This window comes from Tachypleus tridentatus, chromosome 10 (genome assembly GCF_004210375.1).
Source record: "Tachypleus tridentatus isolate NWPU-2018 chromosome 10, ASM421037v1, whole genome shotgun sequence".
Lineage (NCBI taxonomy): Eukaryota > Metazoa > Arthropoda > Merostomata > Xiphosura > Limulidae > Tachypleus > Tachypleus tridentatus.
The window spans coordinates 85452938-85476939 of record NC_134834.1 but is presented as its reverse complement, the minus strand read 5'-3'; the positions used below and the strand labels follow the sequence as shown (position 1 = coordinate 85476939).

At 33.3% G+C, this 24002-nt stretch overlaps 2 protein-coding genes across 8 annotated transcripts in view; both read right to left on the bottom strand.

Annotated features, from left to right (window-relative positions):
- The window catches only part of mRpL14 (mitochondrial ribosomal protein L14), a 131219-nt gene that overhangs the window by 5228 nt on the left and 101989 nt on the right, over positions 1-24002 (bottom strand). Inside the window, exon 1 of one of the 7 annotated variants that reach the window (XM_076462542.1) lies at positions 10580-10717. The exons of 1 other annotated variant lie outside the window; for it this stretch is intronic. The gene's annotated coding sequence lies outside the window, so the exon portion shown is untranslated. Of the gene's footprint in view, positions 1-10558; positions 10718-24002 lie in introns of those variants that run through there. 5 more of the 7 variants (XM_076462540.1, XM_076462543.1, XM_076462541.1 and 2 more) reach the window with 5 other exon arrangements.
- Positions 14487-23764, bottom strand: LOC143229777 (techylectin-5B-like). The gene is made up of 5 exons (XM_076462538.1): positions 23484-23764; positions 20515-20708; positions 19371-19476; positions 17217-17381; positions 14487-15064 (listed from the first exon to the last, which is right to left on the bottom strand). The coding sequence occupies exons 1-5, from the start codon at positions 23647-23649 to the stop codon at positions 14787-14789; spliced, it is 909 nt and encodes a 302-aa protein (XP_076318653.1). The 5' UTR covers positions 23650-23764; the 3' UTR covers positions 14487-14786.

Genomic DNA, 24002 nt, shown 5'->3' with positions numbered 1-24002 from the left:
AGGAAAGAGGTGATCGCTCTGCTGGAGACTTGATGACTAAGAAGGTGGAGGAAGAAGCAGAAGTGCTAGATACCTAGCAAATGCTTTCACCTAGAGTATCGACAATGCTCCAGGTATCAGCTACTTCCTGGCCATCAGAGAGCAAGGTCAAGAGGGGGACAGAATTATATTGCCCACTGATCTATCAAATCTTGTCCCATATGACTTTGGAACTGGTGGTAGAAGATATGCTGGTTGTGAACTTAATCCAAGATTCTTTTTGGCTTTGATGTCTACCCACCAAGCATTTGCATGGGCCTGCTGGAAAGTGATGAGGTTCAAGAATGTGGGATATCTATGGAAAGTATCTGAGGCCCGTTTTTGAGACTTCCATGCCATGTAGCAGGCAGGATTCCACCACAGATGAAAAAATAGTGGAAAACGTGTTAAGGTTTTAGGAATACTTTGAGAAGCTGCTTGTATAATACAGTCAGTTATTGCTGCCAAACAGTCATTTATTGATGGCTTACAGATGATGGCAGGATGAAGTTCTGCGAGAGTAGTGAAAGAAGGCCAGTTTGCATGATCCAGCTTTCACCAGGGCATGTGGGTCAGGTGTCATTGACCATGACCAGTCTCTCAAAATTATAGGAAAATTATCACTGCCTCGTGGATTATTGTCAACCCTCCATGTAAAATGGGAGAATAATGAAGGGGAGCAAATTGAGAGATCAATAGCAGTAAAGGACTGACTAGATGCATGAAAATAAATAGAAGAACCAGATGAGGTGGTGGACAGCAATTTTATAGAGAAGTATCAATGAAAATATGCAAATAAAGACAAGGAGAAGGAAGAGCTATAGCAGCATCTAAGGGATCCCATGCAAGGTTCCATTGTCCATGCAGGCTCCACTAAAGAAACCTCATATGTGCTCAACCTAAGGGAATAATGACTTCCATAGAAGACCACATACCCAAAAGCGATAGTATTTTCTGAGAAGTAATAGGTAGAGTAGTAAGGGCAAAGAGTACTAAAAGCTCCATCAAATTGAGTTGAAGAGGGGAAAGTTGGGTCCAATTGAGATGAGTGTTGAATAAGACACCTAAGTGAATGAGATATTGAGTAGGTATAACAAAGGATGTCTCATTAGTCAACCTATTCAAGCTTCCTACAAAAACAACAGATGAGTGCATTGGGCAGATTCCTATTTGGAACAACCTAACAGAAACTAGTTGTCCATGTAACAATGGATGCTAAATCACTGAGCATGCATATGTTAAGAAGAATCTTTACCACTCAACAAAAGACATATATGGTCAAAGCAAGCTTAAAGAGTAGAACACAAAATTGATACACTACCCCACAATGAACAAACCACAGATAGCAAATCGACCAACAAGATATAGGAATATGAAGATAAGCAACCAAGACATCCACTTTTATTATCCACAGACTGAAGAAAAAGCCCTCTTATGGGTGAGAAAAGATTCCATGGTAAAGAGGAGTAGAACCCAAAATTAAGGTTAGAATGATTGCTCACAGGCCTGCAGTTCCTTGTTTTCTTGGGTATAACAAACAGCCTAGAATAAAAACCTGGAGAAAGATTAGGTACAGGTTTGATGGCTTTCTGAAAGAGAAGATTCTGTACCACCTTGGTGGTAGGGTCCTGAAACAATGGAAAAAGATATGGGTATTTGAGACCATAGAGAAGGGTAAAGGAAGTTAATGACAAGTCCCTCGAATAATACCTGAAAATCCCAAAGAACAGTGGTGAAACCTCTCCATAATGGGACAAAATCTCTCAAGTAAGCCACCACTGCATTGGAACACACCAGATAGTCACTGGTACTGTTGGCAATCCCAGAGGTCAGAATAAGTAAGGGCTGTTAAGGAATAGAACATGAAATAGTAATCTGTGCTTGTCTAGGTTCTGAATGAGACAAATGATCAACCAAAAATGAAAGGGTTGAGTGCTGTCTCACTGATTTCACATGGGATTCTAAAATCTTAGGAATATTTCTGTAAATAGATCATTGAAGGAGAGGCCAGAAGTATGTCCTGAAAATAAGCTTGTAGTAATCAGACTCTGAAAAATATGTCATCTCTTGCTCAAACATGTTCTGTATTTTATTTTAATTAAAATTTTAATACCAATACCAGCCATCTTATGAATACATACTCAAAAGATCCAAGTGACAGAGAAACAATGTGTAAGGAAATAGTGAAAGAAGACAAACATGCCAACATGAAGGTAATAGGGAGACTGTATCCCTCAGAAAATTTTCAGGATCTCAGTGGAACATCTTGGAAAGGTGTTGGATAGTAGACAAGTACCATAGAAGAGTCAATAGGATAAGATGAAGGCCAGAAAACTGGGCATTGGATGAACAAACAGGATGATACAGGTCCAACATTACACAGGAAAATCCAATTCCAACAGTTGAAATCAAGAAACAAAAATTAAGTCTGATGGTAGTCTAAAGCAAACTGGTCCAAAGCCCATAGAGTGTGAAGCATTCTAGCACTCTGATGCATCTGAGATACAAAATAAATCCTAACATCCAGGGAAGAAATAAATGTAAAATACTGAGAGAAGAGGGTATATCATGCAGTAAGGAAGGAAGCTATTACCAGAAATTGAGGAAATGAATAAAACTGAACAAACATGACAAATCATGCCCAAAAAAATTGTAGTAAGCCTAGCTCATTCTGCATTAGGAGTATAGGAAGACATGGCAAAACCAGATGAAAAAAGCTGTCAAGTTCTTCATCATCCTGAACAGGTTTGGCATGTTCAAGAAGAAAGTGGGCAACTTCAGGAGGAGGAGTTTGACTCACATAGCAATTAATCTGTGTCGAATAACAGCCAATGATTCTAATGTTGAGTTCCTCCCACCTGCAAGCTGTATAAGTGTTGATAGATAGTATTACCTCCAAAGTATTAACTTGGACTTTGAAATTCACTGTTGCAGATGAATGACTCAATAAATCAGTGTTAGAACAAAGAAATTAAAAACTGAGGAAAAAAGTATCCTTATATTTGCAAACTTTTATAAAACTGTAAATAACAATTCCAATTTGGAATAAAGTACAAAAAAACAGTTCAACAAAAATTTCAAAAATTCAATGAGTTTGAAAACAACAAAAAATTGAAGATCTCAATAAAGAACATTTTGATATAAACACTTTCGAACAAGAAGTGATGGTTAAGAAGCAAATAGAGGGAATCAATGTTGCACTCCTATTAGTGGTAAGTTATTGCAAGATGATTTACATGCATTGCTGAACCACAGTGATCATAGGGTATGTGGCATGTAAAAATATTTTTGCATATAGAGGACAGCACTGAATGAGAATAACTATATTTGTGAGGAGATAAGATGCAGTATCAGAAATGCTACTATTTTACATTTGTAAGACTTGTAAAAACTAGTGGAGTGTGACATCTTACTTAATAGACAAATCCAGAATTATTCTACCTGTAAAACTATTTTAAAATATACATCCCATAACTAAATGAGAGTAAAGAAACATTATTCATCATATATAGTTTGATAACATAATATACAAGAAAAACTGTGTGTACAACTTGTTGATTGACTAGAACTGATTACTGCTTAGTAGGACTGCAAAAGGACTTTGTTGTTTTTATATATGTTTAACAGATATACTTCTGCAGGGTCTCTGAAAGTGTTTTGTTTCAAGAGAAAATAAAAATTAAGAGTTATAAATATTTTTATTTCTTGTTTTTCAAGTTCACATGTCCTGTTGTGTTCTATGTTACACAGTACAAAATTCTCCTGAATTATGCCATTCAAGCAGTGTACTGTTGCTGGTGGTAGGGCAAATACAATTCTAGATTGTATTTACAGAAATATTGAATACAAGTCTAATGAGATCATAATTTAATTGAACAGGTCACTGGTTAAGGCCACATTTGGAATATTGTATTGACTTCTTGGGCTTCTTACCTAAGAAGAGACATTGAATTGTTGGAAAGGGTTTCTAAAATGGTGCTTGGGATGAAAGAGTTGTCACATCAAGAGAAGCTAAATTCTTTCAAAATGAGTTCTCTTGTAAAAAGAAGAGTTAGATGGGATCTGATTCAAGTAATTAAGATTATAAATAAAAGTGATATTATTGATACATCATCTTTTTCCATACTTAACAGTGACAACAGTAGGACTAGGGGACAAATATAAATGTTGGCAGGGTAGGAGTCATTTTCAACTAAGTTTTATTTTTCTAATATGATGGTTGGCCTTTGGAATGGGTTTCCTTCAAATGTTGTAAGAGGCAGTAAATTTAAATGAGTTTAAGAAAAGACTTAATAGGTATATGAATGACAGAGGCTGGCTATAAGTTGTGTTTTTTTAAAACTTAATTTAGTTTAGTGTGTGGAACAGCAAAGTTGGACTAATAAGAAAACCATTCTGAATCCCTTTAAGAAATACTTATCACTTCCTCACTAGCTGACTCCATACAATCTCAATGTCTAAAATCGAAGTAACCCATAATTATTGCATCAGATCCTTATCAGTAAAAATTCTATTATATAATTTATCACTGATACCATCTGTTTAATCAGATGGCTTATAAGAATGGCTAATTAAAAACTAATATAATCAAAACCTCTGATTTTAATCCAAATAAATTCAACTGCTTGTTTCCTAATTTTATGTCATCAATCTTAATAGCCTTTAAAACTACCCTAGTTCTCCCTCTCTTAAAGTCTATCACTACTGAATATCTAACAATATGAAGTTTCAAAATCACTACCATAAGCAATATTCTCCAAAAGTACTCAAGTTTTAGCAAATCAAATTATATCATGCTATTCAATTTCAAGGACACCCTAAGATCATCCATTTTATTCCTAACACTTCTATCATTAAAATAATATCTAACTGCTACTTTAAATCTCATGGTTGTCTTTGAGCATTACATTAATGGTTATACTTCATCTTTCTTTTTCAACATCTTTAATGACACAGCTATTCTATCAGTTCGTTCACACCCAATTTCCAAAGCTCCCTGAATCCTCACACCTTCGTTCTAAGCTTTATTAAACATTTTTAAAGATTTCCTAAAATTCACGTTACTAGCCTACTTAAGAGTAGCTCATCTCTAGCATATTATAATAATGAAAACTATCTCATCTGTTTAGCCAACAAATTTGTTTTTATAAACATATCCTTGAGTATTTTTCACTTTTGCAGAACTCCAATTTCATTTCTATCTCTTAACATTTGAAGACAATCTTTATACTTTTTAAGCAACAATTAAACTGTTAACATGTTCTGTAATATCCTCTTGGTTTAGCATTTAGCAAGCAAGCCTGTCTTATGTCCCCACTCTAAATAACTTTTTCAGCACACTAAAAGAAAGATTCCTAAACTATGTACACTTTAGTTGTCATTTTGAGCAGCAAAAGGTTCAAATCTATTAGAACTAGAACCAGAATAGTAACTAGACTTGATTAGTATAATTATAAGTTGTTTTCACTACTATGATTCTTTATAAACTAGCACTCCCATTATAAACAATCTTGAACCAACCTTAGATTACAATGATATATAGTTCCTATCTCAATTCCTTGATTTATACCCCTAATCAGATATTTTAACAACAACAGAAGGAGGAAAAACTCCGAGATAACAAAGGACTATTTGGTTCTTCAAGGCTGTCCCCGTATAACCTCCCTTTACTTTTTTCAGGAACTCATTAATTTCTTGCTTAAAACTCCTGAAACATACTTGCCTCCAATAAAGCCAACAATACTCATTCCATAAATCAATTAACCTTTGAGAAAAGTGAAACTGTCTTGCCTAGCTTGAATTTCTCAAGCCTTCAATGTGTATTTTCTCATATTATTTTCAGAATACAGCAAAATGAAATGAGATGTGTTTATCCCATCAATTCCTCAAAAGCAATCTTGTTATCTTCATTGAAATTATATCCCATTTTTCTTTTCTTACTCAAGAGAAAATAAGTTATCCCAACCTACACATATAACACTTCATCCCTATCTTCATCCAGGTAACCATACTTTTAAAAACCAATTTCCAATAAGTCATCATCCTCTCTCACATAAAAGGACTAAAATTGTATACAGAAACCCAAGTAAGGCCTAACTTTTGATATAACTACCTCCTTAGACTTCTAAACAATGCATCTATAAATACAACTAAAAATTCTACTGGTTTTATGATTTACAACAAAGCACTGCTTAAAATGGCTTATCCACCATTATGCAAAGATCCCCTTCTTCAGGCATACTGTTGAGTTGGTTCCAATGTCAATTAAATGCATTACCTTGCACTTACTATAATTGAAGGTAATCTGTCAAATATGTGTTTATCTTTATCAGTTTTAATAACTGATTTATATAATTCTATCATGCTTCAACACTATTAATACAGATGGTTAAAAGTTTAATATTCTACTACCTATCAGTAAGAGTACACAACTGATAAAACAATGAGTTGTAATCTTTCTATATAAAAACAAATTAGTAAAACTCATTGATTTTTGATTGATTTTTTTAATTTTATTGCTAATCACCTTACTCTCATCAGACGTTAACATGAATTAACACAAATATAAGAAAGAGCAAAGGTCAAAACACTGAACTCTTCATAAGCAGTAAGGGTCCAAGTTGACTAAACCTCATTAATAACAACCATTCTAAAACTCCAACAGAACTCTTTCCCAATCTCTACTGATTACTGATATGACTTTCTTAGCTAATAGTTCAAGTGGCATTTCACCCAAAGTTTTGTTTTAAAATCTAAGTATGTTAAATTCACACCCTTTCCTTCATCTAGGTAGCATATAATATCTTAGAACAACAACAAAATATTATAAGGCCAGATTTATTTTTGGTAAATCCACATTGGCTTTAATAATGCAATATTCCCTAAATCCTACCTAATATAAAAAAATAAATGTTTGAAACCTTAATAACTTTTTATAATAAGAATCAGTGTCTGTGTGTCATATAAATATTCCTCAACCAATGGTCACACTGACTTCCAAATGGTACCAAATGAATTGTGTTGGTTCTAAGGTTTGCACAGTATTAAGACATCACTCAACTCCTTATGGAACCTGGGTATTTCACAAAAACACTTTCACAGAGATTCCCTGAAAGTGGACCCCAAATTTGGCATTGATTTACATTACAGCATGTAAATAAGTAGGCCTACTAAATTATCATTCATCATTTGGTTAACCCTCAAATTAGTTGCATGATAAAATGGAACATTTGTTGTCACTTGAGGTCTTATGACACCAATGCATTGAGTTATTATGAAGCTCAAACTATCATTTGTAATAAAAGCCTTATGATTTTAAAATGTATTACAGTGGCAGTAATACTTTTGTACCCATTATATATATTAAACAAAGAAATGCTAGAAAACAAAATATATAGAATAAAAACATATATTCTGGTTACAAACTAAGAAAAAAACACACAAAATCAAGTAAATTGAATTACAGGAAAACAAACTGACCTTGCAAAAATTATAACCCAAGTCATTAGATGGGATAAATATTACATAATCTTAAACTACAGAATGATGTAATTGATGAAGACAAACTGCATCATTGATAGACACGCAATTAAGAAACTACTGCAGATGGGACCAAGTAAAGTGCCATCTATTGCACAATTAATTTAAAAAAATTGTATGGTCATGATGACTCCATGTGACTAATTGAGGTATATATAAATTAAATTTACATCACAGCAGCAATGATTACCAAACTGAAAAATGTGTAAAATAGTCGTTCAACATTGTCTATGTTTCTCATATAACTACCACTAACTTGCTAGTAGCATCAACTTCTAAGTAGTACCAATCAAATTATCTCGATCTAAAGATTTGTACAAAAGTAAAATATTTCATTCTACCCCTTAGGGAACTCAGTAATTTCCCAAAAGTTTTTTTTCCTAAATTGTTGGACTACCCAACCAATAAAAAATACAGAATGAATATTCTCAGTCCAATGGTTTGCACAAAAGAAAAACTTTACACTTAACTCCTAATAGAATCCAAATATTTTACAAAAAACACTTAAAAAAATTACCTGAATAAATATGGCATTGGTTTACATTAGAGCACATGATAAGTAGGCTTACTGATTACCATCCATGACTTGGTTAAATAAACTTATATTATGGCTGCAATGATCATTAAACTGAAAAAGTGCAAAACAGTGGTTCAAACACTGAATTAGCATTACATAGATCCTGTAAATGTTGGTCTTAAGCTTATAGGTTTGCTAGTATCAAAATAATACTTATTTTTCCAGTAAATTGTTATAATTAGCAACTATAAGTATGTTTAACTTCTCTGTGCCAGAGCTAAAATTATTCCATTGGTTATTTTAAAAAGATTTTTTCCTTTTGTGAAAGAAGAACTTGTATTGTGGAAATTGAAGTGGATCTAAACACTATAATGGGTATTCAGCTGCAAAGCAAAGAGCAAATACAATGCTTGATTTTCTGTATGTAAATTTTAAACTTAATGAAAAAGATTCTGTAGCCTTCCCTAATGATCTAGAGAGGCCTCATCTGGTGTATTATGTCCAGATTTAGTTTCCTGACTATAGAAAAGGTATAATTATGTTGGAAAGTATACAAAAACATGCAAAACGATTCCTGGTGTTTGCCATTTAAACAGTTAGAACAGGCTTATATTTTAACATTTCTCTGGTGGGATTTACTGAGACCTTTAGAGTTAGGCCAAATAATTAAAAAAAAAGGTTATGTGAGAGGCAAAATAAAAAAGTCTGAAACACAAAGTAAAACTGGGAATTTATATGTAGAATAAAGGATTAAATTTTGTAATCCTAAACAGAGCTAGAAGATTAGTGGAATTTGATAAATAATTTCTAAACTTTTTAATTACATCCAAGTATTTGATTATTTTTACACTAGACTTTAATAATTGTAAATGGCAATAATCTCAAGCATCAGTCTTTGATTATGTTCATGATCTATGATGCCAACCTTGAATTAATTGAAATAATAATATGCCATTTCAGAATTTTTTGATGATTTATATATATGGAATAATCAAAAACAGTAATAATACAAAACACCGATACTAGTCTGTTGATCATTTTTAAGGTATTAATACATTTTTAGTTTACTAAAGAGGAAGGAACAGTTAAAATTGGCCAACAGGTCCCTTGTTGTCTCCAGAAGTTATGTAATTTCAATCATGGAATGCTCATAAGTAGTCTATCAATCAAGATAATTGTCCAGTTTTCATCTTAAATGCAGACTAGCACTTAAAAGTTTTTTTTTTGTTTTAGTGAGAGTTGGAAAAGCAGGAAGTATAGAAGTGTTTATTAGAAGAGGAGTTTTACAAGGCATTATCAGTGGGTTAACTTTTTAGTTGAGAGCTTGTCTAGCATATGTCTCAGATTTAATCACAAGCCTGGCTCAAACAAAAAACTGCAACATAAAAATCGGTGTCCAAATAGTGGATGTACCAGAACCCTGAGATAAAGCATGAATGAAATTACACTTTGTATATAAGAGAGGAACAATGTAGCCATTTCAGTACTTGAAAAGAAGGTTCTTGATCAACAATTACTAAGGGGTTAACTGTTAAGCTCAGGAAAGCTCTGTTTTGTAGTGGGAATGGTCAGGAGTTAAAGTCTTGCATGTGGTAAATTGAAACAAATGGGAATCCTTAGCAACTACAGCTGTAATTACATCTTACACCAGTCAGGAGGTGAAACTCTGAGCTAAAAATATGTGCCTGAAAAAAAAACTCAGACCTATTTTATGAGCTGCTGTACTATTGTCAAAAATGAAGTTACTACACAGGAACTTCATTTAATTATTGTAATAATATTAAAGAGAAAAATATAGCTTAAGTGTTCAACAATGTATGCACTTAAGTCTAACTAACAAATAAAACAGTAGTCCATGTTAATGACATGGGTAATAAATACATCCCATAATACAATTTATAAGTACACTTAGCAAAAACATTCACGTCTCCAATTCAAAGGGCCACACAAACTGTTACTGTTACTTTTCTTATTTTATGCATTTAAAAATTCCATTGTGTCAAATAAATAATAAATGGTAATAAATATGTTTCAAGTTCTAAGGCCAGTGCCAATTCCAACGTCCATGAACCAATCAATACAAATTATAATACAACCATAACATTAACACAACACATTAACGAATAACACTGAGTAAGTTATCTAATGATTAGAACTTGAGAGAGTAGCAATAATTATAAATATTGAACTTCTATCGTCCTAACAATACATAATTCTACTACTGTTAATAGTAATAATATAAATTATAATACCACGTTACAACTCGCAAGATACAATTTATCAATATCAATCTATGTTAAGCAGAACTTTGAAATTGTATTTGTAGTTAGAATAACACACGTCTTACATAACTATTACTGTAAACCATATTATTATTGTGAATTCACTTAACATTGAAATTCATGACGAGAAAATCACCGATAAAAAGAACAACAAAACTACTTATATTTACACATTACTCATTATTTTAAAATTTGTAACTACCTTCACAAAAATTCAAATTACATTCGACTTACTAATATCAGTTTCCAAATTCCTGCAAACACAATCTATGGAAGACTAAAACAGAATATGGAATTCAAAAAACACATTTCTAATCATAAGATGTACAAACGCGATCTCCGAAGAAAAAATCTTATGTGATATTACTTTTGCCAAGATTATTTTGTACATCAATGGAATTTAGCAGAAAACACATTACTTTGTGAAAAAATCACAATATTAACGGCATCGTTACAAATTTATAGATACTAACACTAATTACCTTCGCCAATAATTACTTAATAATGTTGTTAATAAAAGAATATAAAATAGTGAAAACGTAAACTGCATCTTTCATAGAATATTCTTCACATATGTAAGTTTTATTTAATGCAGTCTGTTATTTTATTGGTAATATAAATCATATACCGAATAAATTGTGTATGTTGGTGTAACTATGTAAGTATAATAATTAAAGTGTAATAAAACACAAAAATCGAAGAGAAGGACAAGAACACCAATAGATGTCTAATGGTTCATTTAGTAAAACAAAATATTATTTCTTCTTTGTGTTTGTATGTATATATATATATTCAAAATCGAAGTATCAAATTTCCGTTGAGGTCCGGCATGACCAGGTGGTTAGGGCGCTCTACTCCTATTCCGAAGATTATGGGTTCAAATCCCCGTCACATCAACTATGCTCGCCCTCTTCAGAGCCGTGGAGACTTATAATGTGACGATCAATTCCACTATACGTTCATAAGAGCAATATTTAGCCAATTATTTTAATTTTATTGTTTATATATTTTTTATATTATCACTCTACATATAAAGCAATATAGTCTTGTATTAATTATTGTGTCTATTTTCACCCACAAGTTCTTAAAGTCTATATGATAACTTTACTCCAACTAATAGTATCCCTTGTATCTTCATAAGATGTAAGACGATATGTAGAACAAAATTCCACCCACTTGACTGGTATTTGCAGTTTCTCTAACACAATGAATTATAACATCAGTAGTTACTGACAATTTGAGACAATTTAAATCTATAACTAAATAGGCTTATGGTAACTATAACTTTTTAACATACAGGTGAATTGAAAATATAAATTCAATTTACTATATATAATTTAAATATTCAAGTTTAAGTTAATTCAATATATACTAAAATAGCCGATTGTTCCATTAAGTGGCACTATGACTCCTACCGCACTTCAAAATGATTGGATCTTTACGAAGAGAAGTTAACGTTGTGAGATAGCGAATTTTACTTTCATATAGTTATGGTTTTGTTTAACGTTCATTTATTATCCCTTTTGTCGTTCAGTTACATTTGTGAATATTCAGTTATATTAAATAACCAACTTAACCTCCAGATAGAGCGCATTGATTTTGAACACGAATTATGAAGCTTACACAATTTCTTTCTAGCGGTGGACGACAAATATTAATATTGTAATAGAGTAGGTAGACTAATGTTAAATAATATGTAACTTCGCATTACACGTTTTTTTTTTTTGAATTTCTCACAAAGCTGCACGAGGGCTATCTGCGCTAGCCTTCCCAGTGTAAGACTACCGGGAAGGCAGCTGTCATTACCACCCATCGCCGACTCTTTTAATAACGAATAGTGGGATTGACTATAATTTTATTACGACCCCATGGCTAACAGGATGAGCATATTTTGTGGATAAGGGTTTCGAATCCACGACCCTAAGATTGTGAGTCAGTTATATGGAAAGAAAGAGTCGTGTAATCACAAAAAACGGTCCAGAGACGAGTTCTGATAATTCACAAAAAATCATATATATGGTCCGGCATGGCCAGGTAGTTAAGGCACTCGATTCGTTATCAGAGGGCCTCAGGGTTGCATCCCCGTCACACCAAACATGCTCGCCCTTTCAGTCGTGGGGGCGTTATAATGTGACGATCAATCCCACTATTCGTTGGTAAAAGAGTAATCCAAGAATTTGCGGTGGGTGGTGTTGACTATTTGCCTTCCCTCTAGTCTTGGCCCGGCATGGCCAAGCGTGTTAAGGCGTTCCACTCGTAATCCGAGGGTCGCGAGTTCGAATTCCGGTCGCACCAAACATGTTCGCCCTCCCAGCCGTGGGGGCGTGATAATGTGACGGTCAATCCCACTATTCGTTGGTGAAAGAGTAGCCCAAGAGTTGGCGGTGGGTGGTGATGACTAGCTGCCTTCCCTCTAGTCTTACACTGATAAATTAGTGACGGCTAGAGCAGATAGCCCTCGAGTAGCTCTGCGTGAAATTCAAAACAAATAAACAAACAAACCCTCTAGTCTTACACTGCTAAATTAGGGACGGCTAGCTCAGTTAGCCCTCGAGAAGCTTTGCGCGAAATTCAAAATAAACAAATAAATATCATACATATTTTTGTTTTGTGAAAGTTAGTTTAATTTTTCTTATATCGTGGAATTGAAACAGATTATGTCGAAAAATACTGCACAATTTTATGATGTTGAATTGTTGTGAACAATATTAGCTTCCTCATAGAGTAGATTAGGATGATTTTGCTGTTAAGATCTATACTTAAATTATTTTGAAACTCAATTTAACCTTTCAAAGGGTTACGTTGTATTAAATGTAACAAAGAATAACCCGTACTTAGATTGTTGTTTATTTGTATATAATTAAATACAGAGCTACACAATGGTCTATCTGGGCTCTGCCAGTTTATAACATTGTAAGTCCGAAGACATACCGCTGTGTCACTGGGGGGTACATACATAGATAAAACAAGATGTTAAGTATTTTAGCCTGTGTTAGACATTGTTATTCACTGCTAAAAACAAATTTAGACTAAGTGTTGATGCAGTAAAAAGGGTGTGTTTATATGAAGAAAAACTAATTCTAACATGACACAGCAAGTTTAGATATTTATCACATAAAAATCTAGAGTTCGATTTCATGAGGTGAAAAAAAAACACGCAGTTAACTCGTTCTGTAGCATTGTGCGTAGAAATAAAAGTAATTTTTCAAATATATCCTCATTCCGACGAATACTTTGGAATTATGTATGTGTGTGTTTTCTTATAGCAAAGCCACGTTGGGTTATCTGCTGAGCCCACCGAGGGGAATCGAACCCGTGATTGTAGCGTTTTAAATTCCTAGACATACCGCTATAGTAGTGGGGGTGGGTTCTTTGGAATTACCATATTCTGTAACAAAATGTCGTAAACCTATTCAGTACGATTTTGAACAATAACATTTTGAAAACAGATGTTTTCGAAAATATTATGTTGTACAAAATGTCAAGACGAAATGGGTTGTTGCTGATTTATACTGCGAATTAAAACAACAACACAGGATACCCTATAACCTGCTCGAAACTGCATGTATTTATAGATGCATTAACATTAAAAAATACATACGATGGTAAAATGGAGGTAGTTTCAATATGCAGACTATATTTCACAATAACCCATCTTTCAGTTTGTCATATGATATCTATATTTCACAATAACCCATCTTACAGTTTACCATACGCAGTCTATATTCCACGTTAACCTGTCTTACAGTTTCCTTCTCAATTTTTTCTTTATCAATTCTCATTTAGTTAAGTTAGAGTAATAACAGGTTTATAAATGTTTTACAGGTAAGTCCTGGATATTCTAATAATAAGATGTATCTTAACGACCGTGGATAAGATTTTGAATGTATGGTTATATATATTTATATTCTATTACTTTTTCCATGTAGCGAAAAAATGTGTGATTCACATCTTTAACAAAGTGCGAGAGTGACACAGATGTGGAATACCAACTTATCTATGAGAAGGAATCTGACCACATACCATGTTGAAAAAGTAATTGTTTTCATTATTAAGTTATATTTTGTTGTTTGGTGTTGAATGTACATAAACTATACCATAATTAAATAACACAAGCTTTATACATTTACAGCACTAACATTTTATTCTTTGCTTTTTGCTCGTCCTGCCTTCTTCATCTAAAGTCGATGTGAATCATTTATTTCCGTTCTTAGTTGCTCATAACGAGATTCCTCGAAATATTTTGATACTCAAAGAAAACGTAACAAATAAATCTGTTGTAGAGAAAAAACATTACACAGTAAAGAACATAATGATTTCTTATTAGATTTGTAGATTATTACATTAATCTGAGTGCATTATTATTCTTCAGATTATACTTTGACTTCGTTTAGAAGTACACATACATATAAAAGTGATATAAACATAATCTACTTGGGAATTTCAATGTCGGGAGCAAAGTCAAGAGGTCTTAATTTCATCTCTGTTGTTTTCAGTGAGTAATCATGACCCTTCCAGTGAAACCACGTGACGCCCGTAGCGTGCTCTGTAGTATTTCCTCGAAGATATAGTCCGTTCAGATTAGCATGATGACATGCGTTATACCACCAACCTCCTTTGTATCTTTGAGAACAATGCGTTTTGTGGTTGTCGTTGTCCATATCTTTAGTGGAGAACGACGCCCCTTTGTGGTGATCCAAGGAGTCTCCTAACAATACATAGATATATATGAACTTTTTTGGCATTTTTTTCACTTTATTATCATAGAAGCTTTAAAATTAAATTTAAAAAAACGAATATGATGACCATTGGAAAGCAACGAGAAATCTCCTGTGAAATGAATCAATATTTTGTAAATAAGAAGTTGAATTAATCTTCTTTTCTATGTGAAAATAACATATATTTAGGTTAGATACACACTGTAAAATGTTCTTTAAAATATTAGGATACATTATTTGAAGTTAGTTAAAACATATATCGATTGTTTTTATTGAAATAGGAACTGGGTATTCAAGTTAATACTCAAAGATCTGGGAAAGTATAAAAAAATGTTGTTAAAATAAATCAATTACTGATATAAAACGCGAAATGATATTAATGAAGTAAATATTTTTTTGACAGGATTGTAAAATTTTTCTACAGGCATGAGGGATAAGCTACCAAAGGGGACAAAAGAGTGACTGCGTGGAAGGTAGTAAACGGTCGTTACAAATGGAGTTCAGTCAATTTGGATTAATGTTACAGTTGGGGTACCTCAGGGTTCAGTCTTAGAAATCTTACTCTTTTTGACTTACGCTAATCACATAAACGAAGGAATGGTAAATTATTTACATTTGCAGATAACATAAAAGTGGCGGCGCCAATGTAACATGAAGGTATTAGGTTTTGCTAGCTGCTGATCTACAAAAGGATTTAGATCATTTAAGGAATTGGGCAAATAAATGACAAATGAGTTTTAATTATAATAAATGAAAGATAATGAATGTGGGTTATCATAATTTAAAATTTAAGTATAATTTTGATGGGAATAACTTTAATAGTATCATTAAAGGATGTGCTCTTGATGTAATGGTCGATCAGCTTTTTAAGCCATCCAAGTAGTGTGCTGTTACTAGTGGCAGGGCAAATAAGATTTATATTGTATCTACAGAAATACTGAATACATATCTAAAGGAGGTTATAATTTCATTATGGGTTACTAGTTAAGTCACATTTAGAGTACTATGTTTAGTACTGGGCTTGTTAATGTAGTAAAGATATTGAATTTGTGAAAAAGGTTTCTGAGGAGGGCCACAATAATAGTGCCTTAGATGGAAGCGTTGTCATAGGAGGAGAAGTTGACATCACTGAAATTGTTTTATCTTGAAAAATGAAGAGTTGAAGGGGATCTAATTGAGGTGTTTAAGATTGCAAAGGGAATTGATAGTGTTGATGCATCATTATACTTCATATTTAAAATGAGAACAGTAGGACTAGGAGACAAAAATAAAGTTTGTCATCTTCAGCTGAGACAGTTTTGTTTTTCAAAAAGGGTGATTGACCTTTAAAATGTGTTGTCTTCAGGTGTTGTAGAGGCAAGACATTTACATGTGGGCCCGCCATGGCCAAGCGTGTTAAGGCGTGCGACTCGTAATCTGAGGGTCGCGGGTTTGCATCCCGGTCGCGCCAAACATGGTCGCCCTCCCAGCCGTGGGGGCTTTATAATGTTACGATCAATCCCACTATTCGTTGGTAAAAGAGTAGCCCAAGAGTTGGCAGTGAGTGGTGATGACTAGCTGCCTTCCCTCTAGTCTTGCACTGCTAAATTAGGGACGGCTAACACAGATAGCCCTCGAGTAGCTTTGTGCGAAATTCCAAAACAAACAAACAAACAAAACATTTACATATGTTTATGAGAAAGCATGATAAGCATAAGAATGATGAGGGCTGGCTTTAATATTTTGTAAAAAATTATTTTCTAATAAAGTTTAAAGGTTAGGACAGTTGAGATGAATCAGTAGGTCCATTGTTTTCCCAAAACGTTATGTTATTGTCTTAAGAATACCAATATTTTTTACAAATTAATGACTTAATTTTTTGCAAAATATACTTATCTACTTATTAAAAGACAACATACATGAGGAATTATAAATTTGTTTCCTTGTCATACTGAGCAATAAACAAACACTCCTAACAACTGTTATTAGATCTCATGTATTGATAAATCTCGTCAATACCAACATCATATAGAAGTGTTATATTATCAAACACTTATTACATGCTATTTGATAATCTATAGTAGAACTACCTGCGAAAGTATATTTGTTTTATAAATACATACTTCATTAACACATGAACATAACTTCATTATGTAAGTTTACCTGCGTCACCTTTATACGTTGTGTACGTCATCTGGAAAAGCTCCACTTCACTCCTAACAACAAATCCTGAATATTCAGCATACCGACTGTGTCCTTCAAAATCTTTCAAATCAATACGTAATACTGATTTTTTCTGATTCGATAAAGCGAATATAGGCTCATTTCCTGAAAGGAAAACGTTAGTTTATTAATACCATACTATATAGAATATAATGTAATTGCATTAATAACGCAAAGTATATACAGTTAAACCCTTAATAGGTTTGAGAATATTACATTAAAAGGATTTTGAACATGCAAATGAGTAGGCCACTTGAAAACCATAGTCTAAATAAAGAGATTAGAGAGGAATCATAAAGCATCGAAAGTACATTTTGATATTGTTTGTGAAGTCTATGTGAGAGCCCTATTCATCTGAAAAAAAAATCATAGAACAGGCCATAATGACGTGTTAAGATTGGAGTTGTAGGTTGTACAACAGTAGAACATCCGTCGTACTTTTGGCCTTCAGAGGGAGACGTGTAACAAGTTATAACCAAGCCATGGTAAAGAAAGTGCGGTATTGTGAAACATAGAGATAAAAAGAAAAAGGTATCCGAGTGCTCCGGGAAATAGTTCACAACATCGCCATGAACATCTCCGTCTAGAAATAAAAAACAACATTTATTCGCCAAGATACATGTTCTACTCACACAACATGCTTATCCCACGCACACTTCAGGCAGGTAGAGAATGAAACAAGTATTCACGCTATTCTATACGATGAAATACATATCGAGTTTCCGGGCGCAGTGCCTTTGGATTGTTGAGTCATAAGACTGTTAAAATTAGTACAGGAACACTAATGTAATCGCTCATTAGACACATTACTGAAAGAATGAAATAAGGAGGGTGTAGTTTGGATAGGATAGCTTTACAAAAGGGCCTTTTGTAGTGGAAATTACATTGCAAGCCTATTGATAATACGCAATTTCGTCACATAAAGGCTGACCAGACACATCATCATGGGCATTGACGAAGTACTGAAGCTCTCAAAATGACATATTCGCACACTAGATGGATTATTGAAAGAATGAAATGAAGAAGGTGTAGTTTGGACAGGACATTGACGAAGTATTGAAGTTCCAAAATCGTCTTAATATAACATAATTAACACTAGAAGCTGACTGTATGCTTTGTTTGTATTTTAACAAGATATACTTTTCCTGGTTTATTAGTTGACCTAAGTGATTAAATTTATTACAACCTATTCTGCAGAAATGTTCCTGACATTAAGATAAGATAACGAAGATAAAACAATAAATCTGCCTAAGTACTTAAGTAAGTACATCGTGTCAATAAAATAACAGGAAGAGAAACAGCGATTTATAAACGTAATGAATAATTTTGCTGATGTTTTTGTTCTGATTACTTTCTGTTACGACCAACAAAGTTTTAACTCTGTTAATAGACAGAAGAAACACATACAGTTGAAACATTTCTTAATGCTGTGAAGGAAATAAATAATCTAAACATTTGATCATTCGATGTCGTGAGAAACAAGAATATCATGATATACTGTTTCATTCCACTGTCACACTTTATACAACTAAAATAAAAATATTGAAACACGACATATCTCAAATAACTGATTTTTTTTCTATTTCATTAATCTAGACAAAGTTCTTTGATTTTTTTTACCTCTAATATATAATTTCTTTAACGATTTTGTTAAAGAATTAACCCAGTACACTTCGATGCATCAGGTAGAAGCTGACACAATGGTTAGATTTCAGGGTTACTTATCGGAATGTCCGAGGTTAAAGCTCATGAAAAACAAAGATGAGTATGTCCAACACTTTCAGCGATAGGATTGTTATATCGTAAGTGATATACATGAAAATACAATATTTGATCTGTCATTAAGAATCGGTACAACTAACTTACTATTCAAGCCATTAAAATGTGCTTCTATGTGTGCGTTGCTATATTTGTAATTCAAATTTTGTATCTTTTAGAAAAGAATGCAATCGTTAAGAAAAGAAAATGGTGCCTCTATTTTGTTATAACATAATATTTCGTATTTTACACTAAACATTTAGCGTTTTGAGAATTTATAAACAGTGCTAAAAAATAAGTATTTGAAACTTGAAATTAAATTTTTTATAAGCTTACCTAACCAAAATTCTTTAGATAAGTTACCAAATCCTGTCTTGTATATATCCCAAGGTTGATAGAAAAAGTCGCTTTTTTCATCAAAGTCTCCACGTCTTTGTATTATCTACCAAAGATAATAAAAAAGTATTCTATAAATTATAATTTTTTTGTAATATGTTCACAACATTTATTTTATACTTGGGTCACACAACTGAAGTTGTGTAGTTGTACTACAATAAATATTAAACTTGCTAATTAATTCCGTAAAAACGTTGGATCGGCATGGCCAGGTGGTTGGTGTGCTCGACTCTTAATCTGAGTGTCGAGGGTTCAAATTCACGTCACACGTTTGCCCTTTCAGGAGTGGGAGCGCTATAATGTGATGGTTAATCCCAATATTCGTTGATAAAAAAGTAGCTAAAAAGTTGACGGAAGGTGGTGATGACTAACTGTCTTCTACACTGCTAAAGTAGGTATGACTGGCGAAGATAGCCCTCATGATGTTTCGCACGAAATTCAAAAACAAATAGTGAAAATTTAACTGTCGATTAGAGAGGGCGAATGTTCTTCACAATGTCGAGTACATTTCATAAACATTGTATATATTAACTTGATATCGAATAGATATGAATTAGATAATTTGTCACGTGAAGAGGATATATTCAGAAAAACGTTTTGAAAGTTGATGATTACAAGTATTAATTTTAAGGATAATTATTCACTATATCAAAATATATTTGAATTGTTCCTAACTCAGCGTTTTAACTATTACAATAACAATATTTTATTAAAATTACAGAAACAAATACAAAACAATGGATTCAATTAACGATTCAGTACAATACTAATCTGAAAGATAGATTAATAATCTATAGTTAGACATTTCCATAAGTTTTATGTGAAATATATTAACACAGACGAACAGAAACCGTATTATACACGTATGCATGTTATTTACAAGCAAAATTAAAGTTTATTACAAGTTTTATTCTTTTAAAGATCTGACGTTTTATATCTATTTTTTACAGATACGAATACAAGCTAATTTCTTTGAGTTTTCTGTGATTAAATATTTGAAAATGTATTTGCAGTTCTATTGTATGTTCAAAAAATAAGCCGGACTGCGTTCTGTATAAACGAAATGCCGTAGTACTCTACTTACCGTCCATCCACCATTGTCGTTTTCCATATCACACCTTACGTCAATAGGATGATTTAGAAAACGTGGCCAGATTTCGTAGATACCACTTGAACGAATACCTTTGTAATAGACATCAGCACAGTCTGACGGAATATACTTTCCATTTTCAGGAATGGAGTGAAAGTATGTGCCTTTTCTTTTCGAACATACTGGCCCTGAAATATAAAATAATTAATGTGTTAAAAATAATCGTCTTCTCATGTTAATCTGTCGTCAAAAGTTGTGAGATAAACTTAGAGGTTATGTCTTAAAAAAAAAGTGTTGGAGTAGTTTTCAAACAGGAGGTTTTGGTCTTAATTTTTATAATTCTGTGTCAGTTTAATGAACTACTTTATAGATATGAAATTTAAAGATCTAATGACTGCATAATAATTTATTCTGAGAAAAGAATGCATTCTGTGAGCTCAGTTTAGAAATATTTAGCATAATTTTAAATTGTATTACGCCATAATAATCTATAAACGAATGAAGGAGAAAAATGATTTGTGGATTGGCTTATGAGTCGTAATATATCTATCTGTTTGTAACAAGAACATAAAACATAATTTATATAAAACTGATATTATTGATAAAGTTCACTGAAATCTACATCTAAACATAAAATCTGAAAAAAATAATCTTGCAGCACACTAGATCATGACCACTTTCTCAGCCCCCCCCCCGAAGTACCGAAGTAGCATAGCGGTATGCTTGCGAACTTTTTTTTTTTTAGATAAACATTTAGATATTTTCATATATTTCTTAGTAAACTTTAATTGTGGTTCGTGTAATTTTATAAATCAGAGATAAAATATTATCTCTCATATAGAAGAAATATTTTTAAAGAGTGAGCAGTTTGTTTATTTGTTTTTTTTTTAATTTTGTGCAAAGCTACACGAGGACTATCGGCGCCAGCCGTCCCTAATTTAGCAGTGTAAGTCTAGAGGGAAGACAGCTAGTCACCACCACCCAACGCCAACTCTTGGGCTGCTCTTTTACCAACGAATAGTGGGATTGCGCTATAACGCCCCACGGTTGAAAGAGCGAATATGTTTGGTGCGACAGGGAGTTGAACCCGCGACTCTCAGATTACGAGTCGAAAGCCTTAACACACCTGTCCATGCTGGGCGTAAAGAGTAAACAATATGTGAGTTAAGTTCTCATGACCCAGCTTCTCATGATTCAAGTTGATTCTTAAAAAGAAAAAAGACATTAGGTTAAACTTCCCATAATAAATTACACTATGTAACAAAATTTTCCCTTTTTCTTGTTCCTGGGCAGAAAGTGTTATTTTCCAATTGCGTATGCCAAAAGTAAATGGAAAATACCTATTTTGCTTTTCAAACTTCGCTTTTGTGACCTGGGTAAAGAAATTTTCAAATTTACCCATTTTACCAGAACATTCCAGGTAGATGTAGTGCTGAGTAGCTAATAGAGAATTTTCTCGAACTACAAGAATTTTCTAGAATGTTGTAAAACTTACGAGAATTTTCAAGAACCTTTTAGAATTTTCTAGAACTTTCCATAGTAATATATATACAGGAACTCACCACTCACCACTTCAGTTTAGTTTTAGCTGCCTACGTGAACACGTAGATCTATCCAAGGAGGTTTTACCAAGTTTCCCTGTTATCTTTGTCTTTGGGACAGCAGAGACACCGCAGCGCACTACAACACTAGTCACAACGGACCGAGTTCTCTGTGGGAAGGCACAATGTCAAGTGTGAGCTACTAGTTGACCTCCAGAAGGTGTTGTTCCCACCATTGCACATAAAATTGGATCTTATGGAACAATTTGTCACAGCTCTTGATAAGGAGTCTGCAGCCTACAAGTACCTTCGAGACTTCTTCCCTAAGCTGTCTGAGGCAAAGGCCAAAGCTGTTGTCTTCGTTGGACCACAAATAAAGAAGATCCTGGAGTGCACAGAATTCCCCAAAAAGCTCAGTACAAAGGAAATAAAAAAGATTGGGGCAGCTTTGTCGCAGTAGTTCGGGGCTTCTTGGGCAATCACAAGGCCGAAAATTATGTGGAACTAGTTGAGGCTCTTGTAAAGAACTACGGCAAAATGGGCTGCAGGATGTCTCTGAAAGTCCACATCTTTGATAAATTCAAGAAGAACATGGGAGCATACTCAGAGGAGCAAGATGAGCGCTTCCACCAAGATTTACTGGACTTTGAACACCGCTACCAAGAAGCGTATAACGAAAACATGATGGGAGACTATATTTGGGGGCTGATACATGAAAGTGATTTACATTACAGTCGCAAATCTCGAAAAACAACTCCCTTCTAAACATTTTTGTATAACTTTGGAATAAATACATGTAAATCTTGGTTCATATGTTGTTTTATTCAGACTTTATGTAAATGAAAATGTGCAAATTTGACCCGTTTTTGCATAGAAAATAAGTTAATATCTAAATTTCATTATCCAGGTCACAAAAGCAAAGTTTGAAGGGAATAATGGCCATTTTCTGTACTTTTACAAGAAATAGTACATACCATCCAGGAACAAAATTTGTGTTACATAGTGTTATATAAGATAGCTCGAATATACTCAAATCTGGAATCATAAAATATTACCTATCATTAAGTTATTATTTATCTCGTAAAAAATACTGAACAGATATTATATTTGTAATTCTAATGTTCGTATTTTACGAAGAACAAACTAACACAACTGTACTATGCCAACTGCTCATACCAAATCGCAATTTTTTACGTTATAAGCCCTCAGACTGAGTCAGCATAGGGCATTATCTGATCCTTAAGTTATTAAAAAGAAAATTGTAACGCACGCAGAGAATGAAGACAAATTATGTAAAATAACCTTTATTTAAATGGAATATTTTGTTTCGCTAATTTTTAGATATCTAAACATTTTTCTACTTCTTAATCAAACTATTTTAACATCATAGTTCGAACGAACTAAATGAAAATATAACCTCACCTTCTATTGTCGCAATTTTCTGTTTTGCCATTTCACCTAATTCTTTCATGGAATCTACAATTCCTTCAAGGATTCCAACATCATTGCATGTTGTGTGGAAATGCTGGATGCTTTCCGTTGGAAAATATATGGAAAGTAATAATGCAACAACAGTGAAAATCTTCATTTTACTGGTAACTGTTTTTTGCTACAAATAGTGTTCAGTATTTGTAACCAGCTAGCTTCACGTTGTCACAAGTGCTAGACCTTCTGCACGTCATACACTTCACACTGATCCATCTGTTTTATTTAACCGTGCAATTAATGTCAAATAAATCATGAAACTTGAGAACAGGCGTGGACATAGAATTTTCTGTCGCTCTTGGTTATCACCCAATAATCCCATAAATATTGCACTTAATACATAACTTGTCCTAAATGGGGAGAATGTATGATGAATACCACATGTTTTGTTGCATATAACGAATAGAATATCCAAGAAGTAAGTTTAATGTTAAGAATTACTGTTAGACAGATCCT

Coding starts and splice junctions, on each gene's coding strand:
- LOC143229777 (XM_076462538.1), bottom strand. CDS start 23,649: ATGAAGATTTTCACTGTTGTTGCATTATTACTTTCCATATATTTTCCA. Junction 19,477..20,514: donor ACGACAATGGTGGATGGACG/GTAAGTAGAGTA, acceptor TATCTTTGGTAG/ATAATACAAAGACGTGGAGA. Junction 15,065..17,216: donor AACGTATAAAGGTGACGCAG/GTAAACTTACAT, acceptor ATGTATTGTTAG/GAGACTCCTTGGATCACCAC.